Below are 17,665 nucleotides of genomic sequence, written 5' to 3'. Positions count from 1 at the left end.
GGGTGGGAGGGAGTGGTGGTTAGGTGGATGGGAGGGGGTGGGTAGATGTAGGTGGGGATGGTGGGGTGGGAGGGTGTTGGTGGGTGTGGTTCTTATTTGATTTTATTGATTTGGTTGATTTGATTTGGTAATAGCTGCTCATTCAGAGGAGGAGTTGGAGACGCTGCTGCTGAGACTGGAGCATCCCACTAAGAGATGGGGCCTTACCATCAGCCCCACCAAAACTAAGCATCTGCCTGGGTATTTTGTACCATCGGACACTCCACCCCCACAACTCCCAATCGGTGATGGGGCAGTTGTGGAGAGAGTGGAGAGTTTCCCATACCTGGGCAGTGTGCTTATGACTGGCTCCAGTTTAACAGCAGAGGTCTCACTCCGAATCAGTCGAGCAGCAATATATTTTCATCGGTTGCGTAACGCTGTGTGGAAGCTACCTGGTCTGTTGCTCCACACTAAGCTTCAGGTCTTCTCGGCCACGGTCATTCCCTCCCTTCTCTACGCTTGCAAAACGTGGACCCCCCTAATGGAACATCTTCGCCAGTTAGAAACATTTAGGCTAGCCTGCCTACGATCCATCCTGGGTTTAACCAGGCTAGATTGTGTGAGGAGCTCACAAATCCTTGAAAGATCTGGGCAAGGTCCCATCGGTGAGCTCCTCCGGCAGGCAAGGCTGCGTTGGCTGGATAATGTAGCCCGCATGCCCAGCCACCACATGCTGAAACAGTTGTTGTTCGGCTGGATCGAGGGGGCTAAACGGGGGTGGCACGGGCTAGAGAAGAGATGGAGTGATGTGGTACAGGAGGACGTGGAGCTGAGTGGACTTGCCGATGACTGGTACCAGCGGTGTCAAGATCGGCCTCTGTGGAGGAGGCTCGTGAAGGATGCTACTGGGCAGTTGGAGGCAGTCGCCCTCCAACAACAACGGAGGGCGGAGGAGCAACGCTCACAACAACGAGCGGAGCGCCGGGTGGCTAAAGCACAGCAGCTTGGCACAGTAGGAGGCACAGGTGGTGCATCAGCCAGTCATCTCAGTCATCTTAGTCAGTCGACCCGTGGCACTTGAGTCTGCCCTGTGACCTCCTGCCCGCGGGCGTTCGACGCTTCACGTGGCCTCAAGGTGCACATGGCCTGGCACAAGCGTCGTGGTGACGTCACCGCCACTTAGTGGCGAATCGCGGTTGTTGTTGTTGTTGTTGGTTCTTACCGCAGGCAGCAGCTGATGAAGTTTATCAGCTGTTGGCTGTGTCCCCAGAGTATGCGTTCCAGGGGGTACCTTCTCGGTATCCGTCGCTTTTCTGGGCTGTACGGTTTGCCCCGACGGTCTGCAGGTGGCACAGAGAAAGGGATAGACAGAGAGAGACACAGAGTCACCAACCACCATGTCGCCCACTGACCTGTCTACCCACCCACCTACCTATGAACCCACTCGCTCACCTATCCACCAACCCATTCGCTCACCTACCTACCAACCCACTCACGTACCCAGCAAACCACTCACCTCCCCACTAACCCACCCAGCTACCGACCTACCCACCCACCCACCTACCCACCCACTCCCCCACCCACTCCACCACCCACTCACCCACCCATTCACCGACCTAATTACCGATCTACCCACCCATCCACGTACCTACTCACCCACCGAGCTACTCATCCCTTCACACACCAAACCACTCACCCACCTATCCACTCACTCACCTACTCATCCACCCACACCCCACTCAGCCACCCGCTCCCCCACTCACCCACCCATGTTCAGACCCAACCACCTATTCACCCACTTACCCACCGACTCATTCACCCACCCGCCTACCGACTCACCCACTCATCTAGCCACACACCCACTCGCCAACCCACCTACCGACCTACTCACCCACCTACCCATGCACTCACTCACTCACCCGCCTACAGACCCACTCACGCACCCATCCACCTTCTGACACACCCACTCACTCAAACACCTACCGACACACCCATTCACCCACCTAACCACTAACTCAAACACCTAACCACTAACTCAAACACCCATTCACCCATATATCCACGCACTCTAGAACCTACGGACCCACTCAACCACTCACCCATCGACCATACCTACTCACCTACCCACCCACTCACCAAACCTATGGTTCTTGATGACCACAGGGGGTTACTGAGTGGCCCAAACAACAACAGCACCAGTGCCACCCCGTGAAACTGAATCCGGGCGCCACGGTGGCTAACAGATGTTGACTACCTCGCATAGTATGGAGGAAGTTGTTGGTTCAATCCCAACCCTGACGATGCTTGCTGTATATTTTAAGTTTGCATCTCTCTCTCTCCCCTTGGTGATGGCGTGGATTTTTCTCCAGGTCCTCCGGTTTATTCCCCACCACATTTAGAATCAACATCATACGTTTAAGAGTATTTGACTGCTGCTATGAATGCCCACGAAACGATATCAGCCACTTCTGTCGAGCTATTATCATTTGGTGATAGCTATGTCACTTCTGAAAAAAGAGCTGCATAGCTCAGGGGGGCATCAAACCTTTCAAAATTAAAATAGTTTAGTGTTAGTGTAGTGAATCACTTCTGAGACACTAATAAGTAGGAGGCAACATACATTTATTGTACACTTTTAGAAACTGTTCACACACGGGATAACTACAAACAGGTCAGAGCAGCCGGCACGTTGTGTGAACCACGACGCCGGAGACGAAGACTTAGCACGTTGGGTTCCATTCCACCAACAGACAACCCCTATCCAGCCTCGGTACTTCCCTTTTTTGTCCTCCGGCGTGGCCTGGCTCCGCCCCCGGCTACGCCCCCTTCTGGAACCTACCAGAAGGTTCTGGGCCACCTTCCATGTGTCCCCTGCCTGGCTCCGCCCTTGGCTACGCCCCCTTCTGGAACCCACCAGAAGGTTCTGGGCCACCTTCCATGTGTCCCCTGCCTGGCTCCGCCCTTGGCTACGCCCCCTTCTGGAACCCACCAGAAGGTTATGGGCTATACCCCACGTGTCCCCTCGGTCAAATTTGCCTCACATCCCTTACTCAGGAATATCAAGTGCTCCGCCAGCCGGCGGGGGTGCTACGTCCGCATATGCCCCTCTCTGCCAGCAGCCAGCGCCACGCACCCTAGTGACCCACTCCGTGGCATTCCATGCTCGGCTGGCAAGTCGGCTGTTACGCCCATATTTCCTCTCTGTCAGTAACCAGCGCTACGCGCCGTAGTGACCCATTCTATGTAACTACAATAGTATGGGCCTGTGGGTTTCTGTGGGTGTCTATGGTTCTATATGCGTCTCTATCTCTATAGTTTTCTTTGAGTATGGCTCTATATGAGTATGGGTTTCTGGTTCTGTATAAGTCTGTAGAACTGTGCATTTAAGAGTATTTGGCTGCCACTATAAATTACCATGCCATGATGATTATGATATCAGCCACTTCGCTGAGCTGCTATCACTTGTGATGGCCAGGTCGCTTCTGAAAAAAGAGCTATGTATCTCAGTCGGAGCCTTATCCCTGGTAAAATACAAAAAGTTTATAGTTTTAGCTTGCTCCCGCCCACCGCCAACCCTTCAACTCACCAAAGTATTGATTTCTGTAGGGGGCTCCATCCACCAAGCATCTTGGGGGCTTCCCGAGAATCTGCAGACACGGGGTTTACAGACAGAGACAAAAGGGCCACAACAGTCTTAGCCTCGACAGAGCCCTGTTTTTAGTAGCGAGTTAGCAGCAGGACTGCCTAGCAATGCCGGCACTGTGGCACACACATAGACTATCTGAGTGCGTGTGTGTGGAGTGTCGTGGTTAGAGCGTTGCACTATCAACCTGGCGACCCAGATTCCATTCCCGCTCACAGCTAACACCAATGACGATTTTTGAACCGGTCCTGGGCCTCCCCTAGGTAGACTCAGCCTCAAATGAGTACCTGCTGCGATGTGTAAACATTGTCAATGGGGAGACAAAGGCGGCCGGGCGAGGTGTTGAACACCCATCTCCTCGTGTGCTGTGCCTGCTCTTATAGGTTCTCGCTAAAAGCACTCGCCCCAACAGTCTGTTATAGGCTATACGGGGAATCATCGGCTTCAGCTTGTGTACACAGTGTGAAAAGACAACGATCTTTGACCCCGTATGCACAAAGTCAAAGAGCCCCGTATCGCCTTGTATGTGTGTATATTGAACTTCTTTCGGACCATACGTAGCCAACCATGCTAATTGGAGGTGTGGGGGAAGGACAATGAACTAAACACAAAAAGCAGTTTAGTTAACAGATTTTTTTGGTGCGCAAGTGCTTTTAGCAGAGAGAGATCAGACCGGACCAGACTGGACCGGACTGCCCCGGACCGCCCCAGACCGCCTGCTCCGTTACCTCGATGCAGCAGGGGAGGTGGTCCTCGTTGCTCAGCGACGAGAAGAGCTCCCTGCCGGTAACCAACTCGGCCACGGTGCAACCCAGGGCCCACATGTCGATGGCATAGGTGACAAGGTAGCCCAGCAGCAGCTCCGGGGCCACGTAGAACCGTGTCCTACCCACGTGTGGGGCTGCAGCAATAACAACAACTATAAATATATATACGTACATGTGTGTGTGTGTCATCATGTCTGTGGCTGGGTTGCAGTGGTGTAGCGGTTAGCACTACGCTACGCTACGAACTCTGGCGGAGACGAGTTGGATTCTCCTTCATGGCCAGTTACGGTTGTCTGAACCGATCCTGTGCCTCCCCGAGGTTGACTCAGCCTCAGATGAGTACCTGGTGTGGTGTGTAAACATCACCACTGGGGAGATGAAGTTGGCCGGACGTGTTGCTGGCTACTCATCAAATCGTGTGTCGTGTCAGCTTTCATAGGTGCTACTTGCTAACAGCACTTCGTCCTACAGTCTGTTAAAGCTATACACTCATCTGTCAGTCATCTTAGTCAGTTAACCGCATGGCACCTGCTGGGTCTGTCCTGTGGCCTCCTGCCAGCGTTGCGTTCAACACTAAATTTTGCCTGAAGGTGCACATAGCCTGACACAGGCGCCGTGGTGACGTCACCGCCACTTAGTAGCAAATGGTGGTTGGTTTTTTCACCGTGTGTGTGTCTGTGTGTCTCTGTCTTTGTGTGTGTGGGGAGAGGTGGCTGCAGCGGTTTGCACACTGCATTACGAACCCGGCGACTCGAGTTTGATTTCTGCTCATAGCCGACATCAACACTGGTGACGATTATCTTAACCGGTCCTGGGCCTCCGATAGGTCGAATGAGCCTCAAATGAGTACCTGGCTGCGGCGTGTGTAGTAAACATCGACACTAGGAAGACAAAGGGTGCTGGACACCCACCCCTCGTGTGTAGTGCCGGCCTTCATAGCTGCTACTCGCTAAAACCGCATGCCTCTACAGTCTGCTTAGGCTACACAGGGGATCTTTGTCTTTGTGGAACTCAAAGAGCTTTGATCAACATCATCAGCACACAGTCACATGTACACACATATACTCACATATAGATATACCCACACACAGACACTCACACACAGACACCCACATACACATACAGAGTCAGAGACAAAAAACAAAGACACGCCACTCACGTTGACTGTACATGAAGAAGCTGCACCCAAAGTCTGTGACCCTCACGGTGCCAGCCACAGTGTCTTTGACCAGAACGTTGTCCTGTACGAAGAGGAGAAGCAGGAAGGGGATTGACACTCGAGAGGTTATGGGGATAGCATTCAGCCAGCAGTGGATCGATGACGCACCGCCACAATACATGTATACACACGGGCAGTCCTTGAGTTACGAAACGGGCTATGTTCCTGAGATCCATTCGTAAAGTTGGATTTGTTCGTACGTCAGAACTCGCCAATTAATTGTACGTACAGTCAGTCATAAGATGTGTTGCGGTTCCACTAATGAAGTCATAAATTAGATAAAATGTTGTACATGATGCATCAAACGAACGTCAAATCCTTGAACCACCCCTCTGGCCAGTAGCAGTGCAAAAATAAATTGGTGTTATTTTCACTTACATTTAGTCGGAATGGTTTCACTGTTGTGGGTCACGTGGGATACTGAGACTTTTTACGTCTTTGTGGACGATCGCCCCGCCGAACAAAATAGTTCCGTGGTTCAGTTCGCAAGTCATGAGTCAGACGTCTTACGGCGGTCCGTTCATTCATTGCGGATGTTCGTGAGTGTGGACGTTTGTTAGTGCGGACGTGTATGAATGCGAATGTTTGTATCTCGGGGACTGCCTGTACTAAACAGGGGAATCAGATGGAGATAACGCATCCACCCTGCGATCCCTGTGACTGGGATTTCTCTGCGCTACGAGTCCTCAACAGCGAATCGACTCTCCACACTGCGGTTTCGCTCGTACCAGATCATCTTCACCAGAGGTGTATCGTGACCCCTGCCTCCGCTACCACCACCTCCTCATTCCAGATTAGCGACTCGACCTCCGCACCCAAGTCACGCGCGCGAGCCTTAGCGCCGCGTGCGTACCCACTCACCGGCTTGATGTCCGCGTGTACGATGCCCCTCGACTTGACGTGGGACAAGAAGAGGAGAATGCCACAGGTGTACGTCTTCACCATGTCCATGTCGATGTGTTGTTCGCCCGCTTCCTTAATCACCTGATGGAGGTTCGCCCTGTGAGGGGAAAGGCAGCAACGACAGCAACAATGGCGCAGCGTCAGTGCCGTCCCCCTGCGGCGCTGCGTCGATTCTGATAACGACAATCTCATGGTGGTTAGGAGATGTTCACTACCTCGTCTGGTATACAGGAGAATCATGGGTTTGATTCTGATCCTGACCCTGATGCCCGCTGTATATTTTGAGTTTGCCTCTCTCTCCCCATGGTGATCACGTGGATTTTTCTCCGGGTCTTCTGGTTTGTCCATTTACCACATTTCGAACCGACGTCGCGTTTTTCGAGTATTTGGCTGCTGTTATCAATTCCCACGCGATGATAAGCCACTTGGCCGAGCTATCATTTGTGATACCCAGGTCGCTTCTGAAAATTAGCTATACATATATAGAATCGTGTGCCTTGCCAGGTAAATAAAAAAATATATACTTTTAATATATCTTGAGTTTTGGTTAGAATCTACAATACTCCACACAGAAAGGAGCCAGACTTTTCTAATCGAATCCAGGCCCTTCCAATGAGAGGCTCGAGTGTGGCCACCGCGTCTGCAGGTGTGTGTGTGCGTGCGCGTGTGTGCGTAGTGAACGTCGCCACTGGGGGGAGAGACAAAGGCGGCTGAGCCGGCTTGGTGCTGGCTACCCACCCCCCCCCCCCCCATCGTGTGTCACAATGCTGACCTACATAGGCAGTGCTGCCACTTGCTATAAACTGCACTTGCCCCTACAGTCTGTTACAGGTTACACGGGGGTAATGGGTGGGAGGGGGGCTCCACGATATCATGACACGTGGGTGGCGCTGGGCATCTCAAAAGTATCCACGCTATGGGGGGGGGTGGGTGGCATAGGGAGGGGTGGAGAGACACGCATACACGTGGTGGTGGTGGTGGTGTGCGTACTTCAACAGCTCCAGGACAATGCAGCTGTGCCCACGGAAGTGGAAAGTGGACAGGACTCTGATCACGCCATGGTCCACATCGCTGCGCTCACTCTGGAGCTCCCGGGATATCCGCAGCTCCCTGCTTTGCGACTTCTCGTCCATGGGGCTTTGTGAGTGGCGATCGCACGCAGAAAGGGATAGGGTGGAAGTCCACAAAATACAATGACGGCAATGTCAATGTGGGTGCTCCTCGCTGAAGTGATTGCCTCCCTCCCCTTACCCGAGAGAAACAAATCTGTTTAGGAAATGAATCAATAATTCAACATTCCACAGAATACAATTGCTTACACCAGTTCCAAAATCGTGCACGCACGAGCTCGACTCTCATTGGCCGGTCATCATCCTCGCAGTGGCAGCAGTGGCAGCGGCTTTTGGCTGCTCGCCGCGGTGCTTTCAGATGCTACTGTATATCCACTGCACAATACACTGCACTATACACTACTCTACACTGCTATACCCTACACTGTATTTTAAACTAAACTACACTATACACTACTTTACACTACTACACGGTACACTACATTTAACATGACTATACACGATACTATATGATACACTACACAATACGCTACACGATACACTGCTATGCATAATTATACTATACACTACACTATACTATATACTCCTATACACTACACTATACATTACACTTTTGGCTGAATGTCGGACAAATAGGGTCACCGCATCATCATTGCACGGCGCTTTCAAATGTGGTGCTTCAAAGACAATCTGGAACGCTCTTTCCCTTCCGACATTAGGAAGCCACTGGGAGCTGTGCACTCTTAAATCATCATCTAGATTGACAAACTCATGTTTTTAGAACTGCTTCTTAAGTGTATTTTGTTTTTCTTTCTCCTGCACCTCCAATTAGCACGGTTGGCTATGTACGATGCCAAAGAAGTTCAACGTATGTACGTACAAACTACTATACACTGTACATTACACAACCATACACCACCACGATGCAATACACTATACACTACACCACTTTACACGACACTATACACTACACCATAGATTGGCCAGGAGCTACTCCAGGGGGAGCAGCATAGACTGGCGTAGGCTGAGGTAGGCTGACGTTAGGGCTCCCAATCGGATTTGAAGGTGGAGATCCGTTCAAATCTGATTGGTCATGGAGGAAAACTAAATGTAAATGAGGGGGGCCATGGCGGGTGCTGGTTGTGAAACACAGCCACGCTCAGACCGCGGACCTTTAAGCTGTGTGCGAGCAAGCAAGGTGTCCTGACAAAGAAATTAGCATAAAAATAGCATTTGATTGGCCAATTTTAGAAAAGAGGTGGTGTACGTGCCGGTTGACTTGCCGTTTGGCGCGGGGGCGGGGGGGAGTTTACCTATTGATGGTGTGAAAAGGGAATTTATAAGAGCATCGAAAGTTTGGGGTAGCACTACTTGAAAAATATACTGTACCATTGAAATTAGTTTAATGTTCAGTTCGATTTAGAACATCTTTCCAATAGTTGCTTAATTTGAAACCATCTTCTCGGTTGAAATTGTGTCTGCGTTTGTAGATCTGAATTGCCTCGTGAACAAATCTCTGATAAAAACCCGTGGGTTTGCAAAGAACCTTGGTATCGGATAAACTTATATCGTGATCACCCACAGCGTTGTAACAGTGACCAGCCACGGCAGAAGAAGTCCACCGGCACGTACACCACCTCTTTTCTAAAATCGGCCAATCAAATGCTATTTGTTATGCTAATTTCTTTGTCAGGACACCTTGTTTGCTCGCACACAGCTTAAAGGTCCGCGGTCTGAGCGTGGCTGTGTTTCACTCCAGCGCTGTCCTCGAGACAGCCTGATCCCTTCACCTGATGAAGGCCACTTGTGTTGTGCCCGAAACGTCGTGATTTTTGTTGTTTTATTTTTTTTACCTACGTGACTTTACCGAATAGAACCAAAGAGTATGGATCCTTGCAGTCACGAAAGCTTTAAATCTAGAATTAGGTGCTGGTTGGTTGGGCATGACAATTTGGGAGAATCTATGAACTGCTTAAATTACAAACTATTGTATCAGCTATATAAACTATAAACTGCAAAAAGATTTTAAATTATAAACTATTCAACACCTTTTTTATTTTACCAGGTAAGGCCCACTACTCTGTGTAGCCCTTTTTCAGAAGCGATCTGGCCATCATAAATGATAGCGCAACGAAGTGGCTTATCATTACGTGGACATTTATAGTGTCAGCCAAACACTCTAAATGCGTGACGTCGATTCTAAATGTCTCTCTCCCCGTGGTCGTCACGTGGATTTTTCTCCGGGTCCTCCAGTTTTTCCCTCCACATTTAGAATCAACTTCAGAGTAATTTGGTTGCTGCTGCTACTGCTATATATTTCCATGTGATGATGATGATGGTGATATCAGGCACTTTGTTGGGCTATCATTTTTGATGATCACCAGGTCGCTTCTGAAAAAGAACTACAAAGCTCAGTGGGGCCTTACCTGGTAAAATAAAAAATATATATTTAGTTTTAGTGTGGGTTGCTGTGGGTTTCTGTGGGTCCCTATGGTTCTCTACGAGTCTCTCGATCTCAAAAGGTCTCTGGCTCTGTATGGTTCTATATGAATCTCTGGATCTCCGTAGGTCTCTGCGAGTTTGTGGTTCAATATGAGTCTCTGGATCTCTATAGGTCTTTGTGGATGTCTATGGTTCTATAGGAGTCTCACGTACTTGGAAGGCGACGCCAGTATCTTGACGGCCACCAGGTTGTTGGTCTTGTGGTCGAGGCACTTTACCACCAGGCCCTGACCTCCCTCTCCGATCATATTTAGCACCTGATAGCGGAAGTTGAGGTGCTCGTGCTGGACCTGCAGCGGTCACGGAGGGAGGTCACACGCAAAGGTCATGCGGAGGTCACATGGAGATCATGTGGACATCAGCACCAGCTCCATCGTCAACAAACATCCCCCCCACACCGTTGATCCAGGGCTCGCTTGGACAGAGCTGTCACGCATGGGATAAGTCACTTACACGTAATCTATTAACAGAAGCAGTGCTGGGTACAGCAACCCCGCATCTGCAAACGTGATCTGTAATAGGAATAGGTTTTACCCTTTTTACTGGCACAAAAATTGACACCTTTATTCAAGGCATCATGTTTGCAATAACCACAACACAAGCAGTCAAAATGCAAACAAAAAAGACAACTCTGATAATAATATGCACTGTCCTTGAATTTGATTGGTCCACACCCGAGACAGCTTTTCTTAGAGCCTAGTCTCCATTGGTGTTGGACCAGAAGACGCCAAAAGGCGTCTTCTGGTCTTCTTGTCATGATCATCATCATGTCCCCAGCTATAGATGATAGATATATGCAGCAGCAGCATTAGCGGTAGTAATCCCCTTTGTGTACGAGCGAAGGCCTCACCGGCACGTAGTGTTCCTCATCGTTGTCGTAACCGCCATTGGAAAATCCCCCGGGTCTGTCGCCGCTATCCAGGGAGAAGTACCAAACCTCCCGCATGGCGGCAAGCTCCTTACGCTCGCGCCGGCTCAGATGAGGCCCGAATAGGTTCAGGATTGCTGCCAGACGTGAGAATGAATAAACAACAACAAACAGACAACATGATACAGGGACTCCTCTACTTATGAAGGAGTTAGGTTCCAGAGGTCTGGTCGTAAGTCGATTTGTCTGTAAGTCCTACTTTACTCCTGTCGATTCCAAACATGTTGTATGGTGTGTACACTAAACATGGGGAATGGCTTTACAAGTTGTATAATCTCCTGCAAATGTAGAAGCAACTGGTTCTTCATGCTCTGCAGATGTAGATGCAACTGGTTCTTCATGCATAATAAGTTTTTAGGTTAGATCGCTTAAATATATAAATGTGTCGTTAAAACCCTCCACCACCCGACACAGCCAACTACTTAGGGTTGTCACGTAAACAGAACATGCCAATTCGTCACTAGTACAGCACACCGGCGTTTTGGAGAGCCGAGCCACAACAATTACAAACTGAGTACAACGTTTCGCCAGTGATTACAACTAGTTAGTGCTGTACTAGTGACGAATTGCCATGTTCTGTTTACGTGGCAACCCTTACTAGTTGGCTGTTTTTGGGTGGTGGTGGGTTTTAACGACAAATTTATATATTTACGCGATCTAACCCAAAAACCTCTATAATGGATGATATTGGTCTCGAAAGTCTACGTGTTCAAGTGGTTCTTCATGCACTGCAGATGCAGATGCCACTGGTTCTTCATTTACTGCAGATGTAGATGCCACTGGTTCTTTATGTTCTCCAGATGTAGATGCCTCTGGTTCTTCATGTTCTGTAGATGTAGATGTTACTGGTTATTCATATTCTGCAGATGTAGATGGCACTTGTTATTGATGTTCTGCAGATGCAGATGCCACTGGTTCTTCATGTTCTGTAGATGTAGATGCCAGTGGTTCTTCATGTTCTGCAGATGTAGATGCAATCACCACCATCCATTGCGCAGCAGTTGAACTTAAGACTCTCGATTCGAACAGGCAAATTGACTTATGGTTAATGTATTCATTTAGATTACAACGGATATCTATTAACACACCAGTTATTCAGTCTCCAACACACCAGTTAGTGCTGAACAAGTAACTAATTGACCACGTTTGTGTTTACGTAACAAACTTTCACGAGCTGGTTGTGTGATGCGTGGTGGTGGTGGGTTTAACGACCCAAGAGTGATACTTACACGATCTAACACAACAAAAACCTCATGAATAATATTGGTCGCGACAGCCCAACTACCCCGTGTCAAACGGAACAACTAAAACTCTGGTCCGTTCTGCTCGTTCAAGGTTCATGTGCAATTGAATTGGGGGGACTGCTGTGTGGTGTTGTTGTCTTGTTTGTGGCCTCGGACTGTTATCGTTGTATCACGAAGCAGAATATTGATTGCTTGGACACAGCAACCGCATCTGCAAGCCGTGATCTGTAACTTTGGTCCTTACCCATACGTGTATGTATGTGTGTGTTGAACTTCTTTGGCACCATCAGTAGCCAACCGTGCTAAGCTGCTAGTGTCTCTGTGGGTTTCTATGGGTCTCTGGGTGTCTGAGATTCTCTGTGGTTGTGTATAAGTTGAACTTCTTTGGCACTGTACATAGCCAACCGTGCTAATCTATCAGTGTCTCTGTGAATCCCTGTGGGTCTCTATTTGTCTGGGTGTCTGTGAGTGTGTGTTTGTACTATGTTGAACACTTTTGTGCTATACAAAGCCAACTGTGCAAATCAGAGGTGCGGGAGGAAGGGCACAAAATTCAACACGCCAAAAAGCAGTTCCTAAGAAATACGATCTCAATGTAATATAGCGATGTAGTGTATAGTAATTTATAATACTAGGGGTTGTTCAGGGGCACCTGCGGCGCTCCTCACAACGGGAGGATCTTGTCAATGATCTCAAGGCAGCTGGGACCATAGTCACCAAGAAAACAATTGGTAACACACTACGCCGTGAAGGACTGAAATCTTGCAGCGCCCGCAAGGTCCCCCCTGCTCAAGAAAGCACATATACATGCCCGTCTGAAGTTTGCCAATGAACATCTGAATGATTCAGAGGACAACTGGGTGAAAGTGTTGTGGTCAGATGAGACCAAAATGGAGCTCTTTGGCATCAACTCAACTCGCCGTGTTTGGAGGAGGAGGAATGCTGCCTATGACCCCAAGAACATCATCCCCACCGTCAAACATGGAGGGGGAAACATTATGCTTTGGGGGTGTTTTTCTGCTAAGGGGACAGGATAACTTCACCGCATCAAAGGGACGATGGACGGGGCCATGTACCGTCAAATCTTGGGTGAGAACCTCCTTCCCTCAGCCAGGGCATTGAAAATGGGTCGTGGATCGGTATTCCAGCATGACAATGACCCAAAACACACGGCCAAGGCAACAAAGGAGTGGCTCAAGAAGAAGCACATTAAGGTCCTGGAGTGGCCTAGCCAGTCTCCAGACCTTATTCCCATAGCAAATCTGTGGAGGGAGCTGAAGGTTCGAGTTCCCAAACGTCAGCCTCGAAACCTTAATGACTTGGAGAAGATCTGCAAAGAGGAGTGGGACAAAATCCCTCCGGAGATGTGTGCAAACCTGGTGGCCAACTACAAGAAACGTCTGACCTCTGTGATTGCCAACAAGGGTTTTTGCCAACCAAGTACTAAGTCATGTTTTGCAGAGGGGTGAAATACTTATTTCCCTCATTGAAATGCAAATCTATTTATAACATTTTTGACATGCGTTTTTCTGGATTTTGTTCTTGTTATTCTGTCTCTCACTGTTCAAATAAACCTACCATTAAAATTATAGACTGATCATTTCTTTGTCAGTGGGCAAACGTACAAAATCAGCAGGGGATCAAATACTTTTTTCCCTCACTGTACATAGCCAACCACGCTAATCGAAGGTGTGGACGAAGGACAAACAAACTAAACATGAAGCAATTATAATGAGATAAGTTATCAACTTACCATAGTGGTGTAGTGTATATTAGTGTAGTGTGTAGCAGTGTAGTGTATGTATGTTGAACTTATTTTTCAGCGTACATAGTGAACTGCACTAATCAAAAGGTGCGGGGAAGGGGCGGGGGGGCAACAAACTAAACACAACAACAAACACAAGCCAGTTTTATGATTGCCGCTGTTCTCACCTTGGGGCGATTGGCTGCGGATGGAGGCCGTGCCAGCCAAGGACAGCGCGCTCCACGTGGTGCCAGACATGGCATGGCTCACTGCCTCTCCAGCTGGGGTCGTCTACATACACACGCACATAGACACACATATGAAGATATACTTGAATTAGAGGAAGTCCCCACGAGAGGGTGACGTCATGAAGGACAAAGGGGAGAGCAGTTGGGGCAATAGAGGGAGGAGACTCCCCGGAAAGGGGTGACGTCAGCGGAAGAGGCGGGGGATCGGGCCGCTTTCTCAGCGGGAAAGGAGTTAAGAGAATGCGAAATAAGGAACATTGTGCTCACCCGATCCCGGACTGGTCTACTCTTTACACATACATAGACACCTACATACACATATACATAAACACATCACTCGATATCTTCTACAGCCCATGCCGCGCCCATTTAGGCCCCTCTATCTGGCTGAGGAAAAGCTGTTTAGGCATGCGATGACTGGGCATGCAGTCTACATGACCCAGCCTACACAGCCTTGATTGCCGGTGGAGCTCACCGATGGGACTTTGTCCAAACTTTTCAAGTATTTGCGAGCTCATCGCACAATCCAACCTGGTTAAACCCTTTTTTAATCCAGGATGGGTTGTCGGCTGCCCAGCCTAAATGTATCTAACTGTTGATGTTCCATTAAAGGGGTCCACGTTTTGCAAGCATAGATAAGGGAGGGCATGACTGTGGCCGAGAAGACCCAAAGCTTTGTGTGGAGCGACAGACCAGTTAGCTTCCACACAGCCTTATCCAGCTGATGAAAAGATAATGCTGCTCGGCTGATTCGGAGTGAGACCCCTGCTGTCAAACTGGAGCCGGTCATGAGCACACTGCCCAGGTATGGAAAACTCTCCAATCTCTCCACAATTGCCCCATCATCAATTGGGAGTTGTGGGGGTGGAGTGTCTTATGTCAGAAAATACCCAGGCAGGTGCTAAGTTTTAGTGGGGCTGATGGAAAGGCCCCACCATTGAATGGCACGATCCAGGTTCAGCAGCAGTGCCTCTAACTCCTCTGAGTGAGCAACAATTACCAGATCATATGTAACATGGTTGACCAATAGGGAGCCATCCTTTGACCACACATACGAAAAAAATTCCCCCGTATAGCCTTTACAGACTTGGGGCAAGTGCTGTTAGCGTGCACCTATGAAGGTCGGCACGGCACACGAGGGGGTGGTTGGCCAGCACTACGCCCAGCCGCCTTTGTCTCCCCAGTGGTGATGTTTATACACCACACCAGGTACTCATTTGAGGCTGAGTTTATCTAAGGGAGGCCCAGGACCGGTTCAAATAATCGTCAATGGTATTGGCCGTGAGCGCGAATCAAACTCGTTTCTCTGCCGGGATCATAGCACAGCGCACTAACCACTACAATACCGCTCCATACGGAGATACAAACACTCTGGCGTGCGTGCAAATGCACACCAATGTAGACAGTTAGGCACACGCAGAGTGGAGATCGCATACTTCACCACACGAGTGGAGGGCTCCATGCGTACCTTCATGGTGTTGATTGTGAGAGCGCCGTCGTCGTTTTGCTGCGTAGAGCTCATGGCGACTCTCGCGCGCTGCTCCCAAGGGTCTCTGCGTGGATAAGCGATGGGTGGAGTGGACGGGAGTGTAGGAGAGTGGCACGTGGAGCAGTCAGGGAGAGCGCGACGACACCATTACCCATGTCACAAGGACGTGGATTCGCATCACTACACAGACTCACAGAATCAAGAGGGACTCACATCATCAACACTTACTCGCATGATCAACCCGGACTCACATCCCAAGCACGAACCCACATCCTCACCCTGGAGCCACAACATGGACCCAAACACTCACCATGCCCATAACACGGACCCACATCCTCCCCAAAAACCCACAACACGGATCCATTTGATCATCAAGAAGCCATAAAACGGTCCCACACACTCACCACGAACCCACAACATGGACCCACACCTTCACCCCGGACCCACAACATGCACCCATACCATCCCCACAAACCCACAACATGGACCCTCACACTCATCACGAACCCACAACAAGGACCCACACACTCACCAAGAACCCACAAGAAGGACCCACACTCACCAAGAACCCACAACACAGACCCATACCCGCACCATGAACCCACAACACGAACCCACACCCTCCCCACGAACTCACAACACGGACCCACACACTCACCACGAACTCACAACACGGACCCACACACTCACCATGAACCCACAACACAGACCCACACACTCACCATGAACCCACAACACGGACCCACACCCTCCCCACGAACTCACAACACGGACCCACACACTCACCACGAACTTACAACACGGACCCACACACTCACCATGAACCCACAACACGGACACGCACACTCACCATGAACCCACAACACGGACCCACACCCTCCCCACGAACTCACAACACGGACCCACACCCTCCCCACGAACTCACAACACGGACCCACACCCTCCCCACGAACTCACAACACGGACCCACACACCTCTTCAAAAGTTTTGCTCGGATTGCTTCAGCATAAGCTTCTCGACGATGACGAAGAAACAGAAGCAGCTGCCTCCTACGCCTGTCTCGAACTCTGAGTAATCACGTGGTGCTGTGATGTCACCGGTGACGTTGAAGATCGCGCGTCGTAGCCACGCCCCTTCTAGCCACGCCCCAAGTGTCGCTAACGCTCGTGACCACGCCCCTTTTCGCACGCCCTGTGCCCCCCCCTGGCTTCCCCCACCACCACCCCCCGCGGCTACTTCCGCTTCCGCCCTGGGCGAGTGGAGGCGGCGGGAAAATCTGAGCTGGTTCGCTGGCTGGGCCTCCTCTAGATCGACTCGTTTCAAGTTTCATTTATTAGGTATAGCCCTGTGACCCATGCCGCCTGAAGATGCGTCTATGGGTCTCTTGTGGTGAGTCTGTGGCTATCTATGTGTGAATCTACGTGTATCTGTGTGTTGAGTCTATGGGTCTCTGTGTGTTGAGTCCATGGGGCTCTGTGTGTTGAGTCTATGTATCTCTGTGTGAGGTGTCTATGGGTCTCTTTGTGATGAGTCTGGGAATCTGTGTGGATAGTCGATGGGTGTCTATGTGTTGATTCTATGGTTTTCCGTGCCGTGAGTCTATGGGTCTCTGTGTGGTGATTCTACGTGTATCTGTGTGTTGAGTCTATGGGTCTCTGTGTGTTGAGTCTATGGGTCTCTGTGTGGTCATTCTGTGGGTCTCGGTGTTGTGAGTCTCTGGGTCTCTTATGTTGTGAGTCTACGGATCTCTGTATGCTGAGTATGTGGGTCTCTCTGTGGTGAGTCGATGGGTTTTTGTGTGGTAAGTCTACGGGTCTCTGTATGGTGAATCTGGCTCTGTGTGTTTGCATGGGTCTCACTCACCCACACAACCACCCACCCACTCACACACCCACACACATAACCAAGGTTCTCTGTAAACCTACA

General features: G+C 49.8%; 2 protein-coding genes across 2 annotated transcripts; both read right to left on the bottom strand.

The window, feature by feature from the left end:
• Positions 1–1,200: 1,200 nt before the first annotated feature.
• Positions 1,201–7,745, bottom strand: LOC142907185 (dual specificity tyrosine-phosphorylation-regulated kinase 4-like). The gene is made up of 6 exons (XM_076056438.1): positions 7,505–7,745; positions 6,473–6,611; positions 5,552–5,633; positions 4,354–4,526; positions 3,569–3,629; positions 1,201–1,322 (listed from the first exon to the last, which is right to left on the bottom strand). Exons 1-6 carry the CDS (start codon positions 7,645–7,647, stop codon positions 1,201–1,203), a joined length of 720 nt encoding a protein of 239 aa, XP_075912553.1. The 5' UTR covers positions 7,648–7,745.
• Positions 7,746–10,220: 2,475 nt separating this feature from the next.
• LOC142907184 (dual specificity tyrosine-phosphorylation-regulated kinase 2-like) lies at positions 10,221–15,772 on the bottom strand. The gene is made up of 4 exons (XM_076056437.1): positions 15,719–15,772; positions 14,191–14,293; positions 10,937–11,091; positions 10,221–10,376 (listed from the first exon to the last, which is right to left on the bottom strand). The coding sequence occupies exons 1-4, from the start codon at positions 15,770–15,772 to the stop codon at positions 10,221–10,223; spliced, it is 468 nt and encodes a 155-aa protein (XP_075912552.1).
• Between the last annotated feature and the right edge of the window lie 1,893 nt (positions 15,773–17,665).

Source organism: Petromyzon marinus, chromosome 75 (genome assembly GCF_048934315.1).
Source record: "Petromyzon marinus isolate PM22_M1 ecotype Great Lakes invasive population chromosome 75, UKy_Petmar_22M1.pri1.0, whole genome shotgun sequence".
In the NCBI taxonomy this organism is placed as follows: Eukaryota; Metazoa; Chordata; class Hyperoartia; order Petromyzontiformes; family Petromyzontidae; genus Petromyzon; species Petromyzon marinus.
Note: the sequence above shows the minus strand (reverse complement) of the source record. Positions and strands in the feature narration are given on the sequence as shown.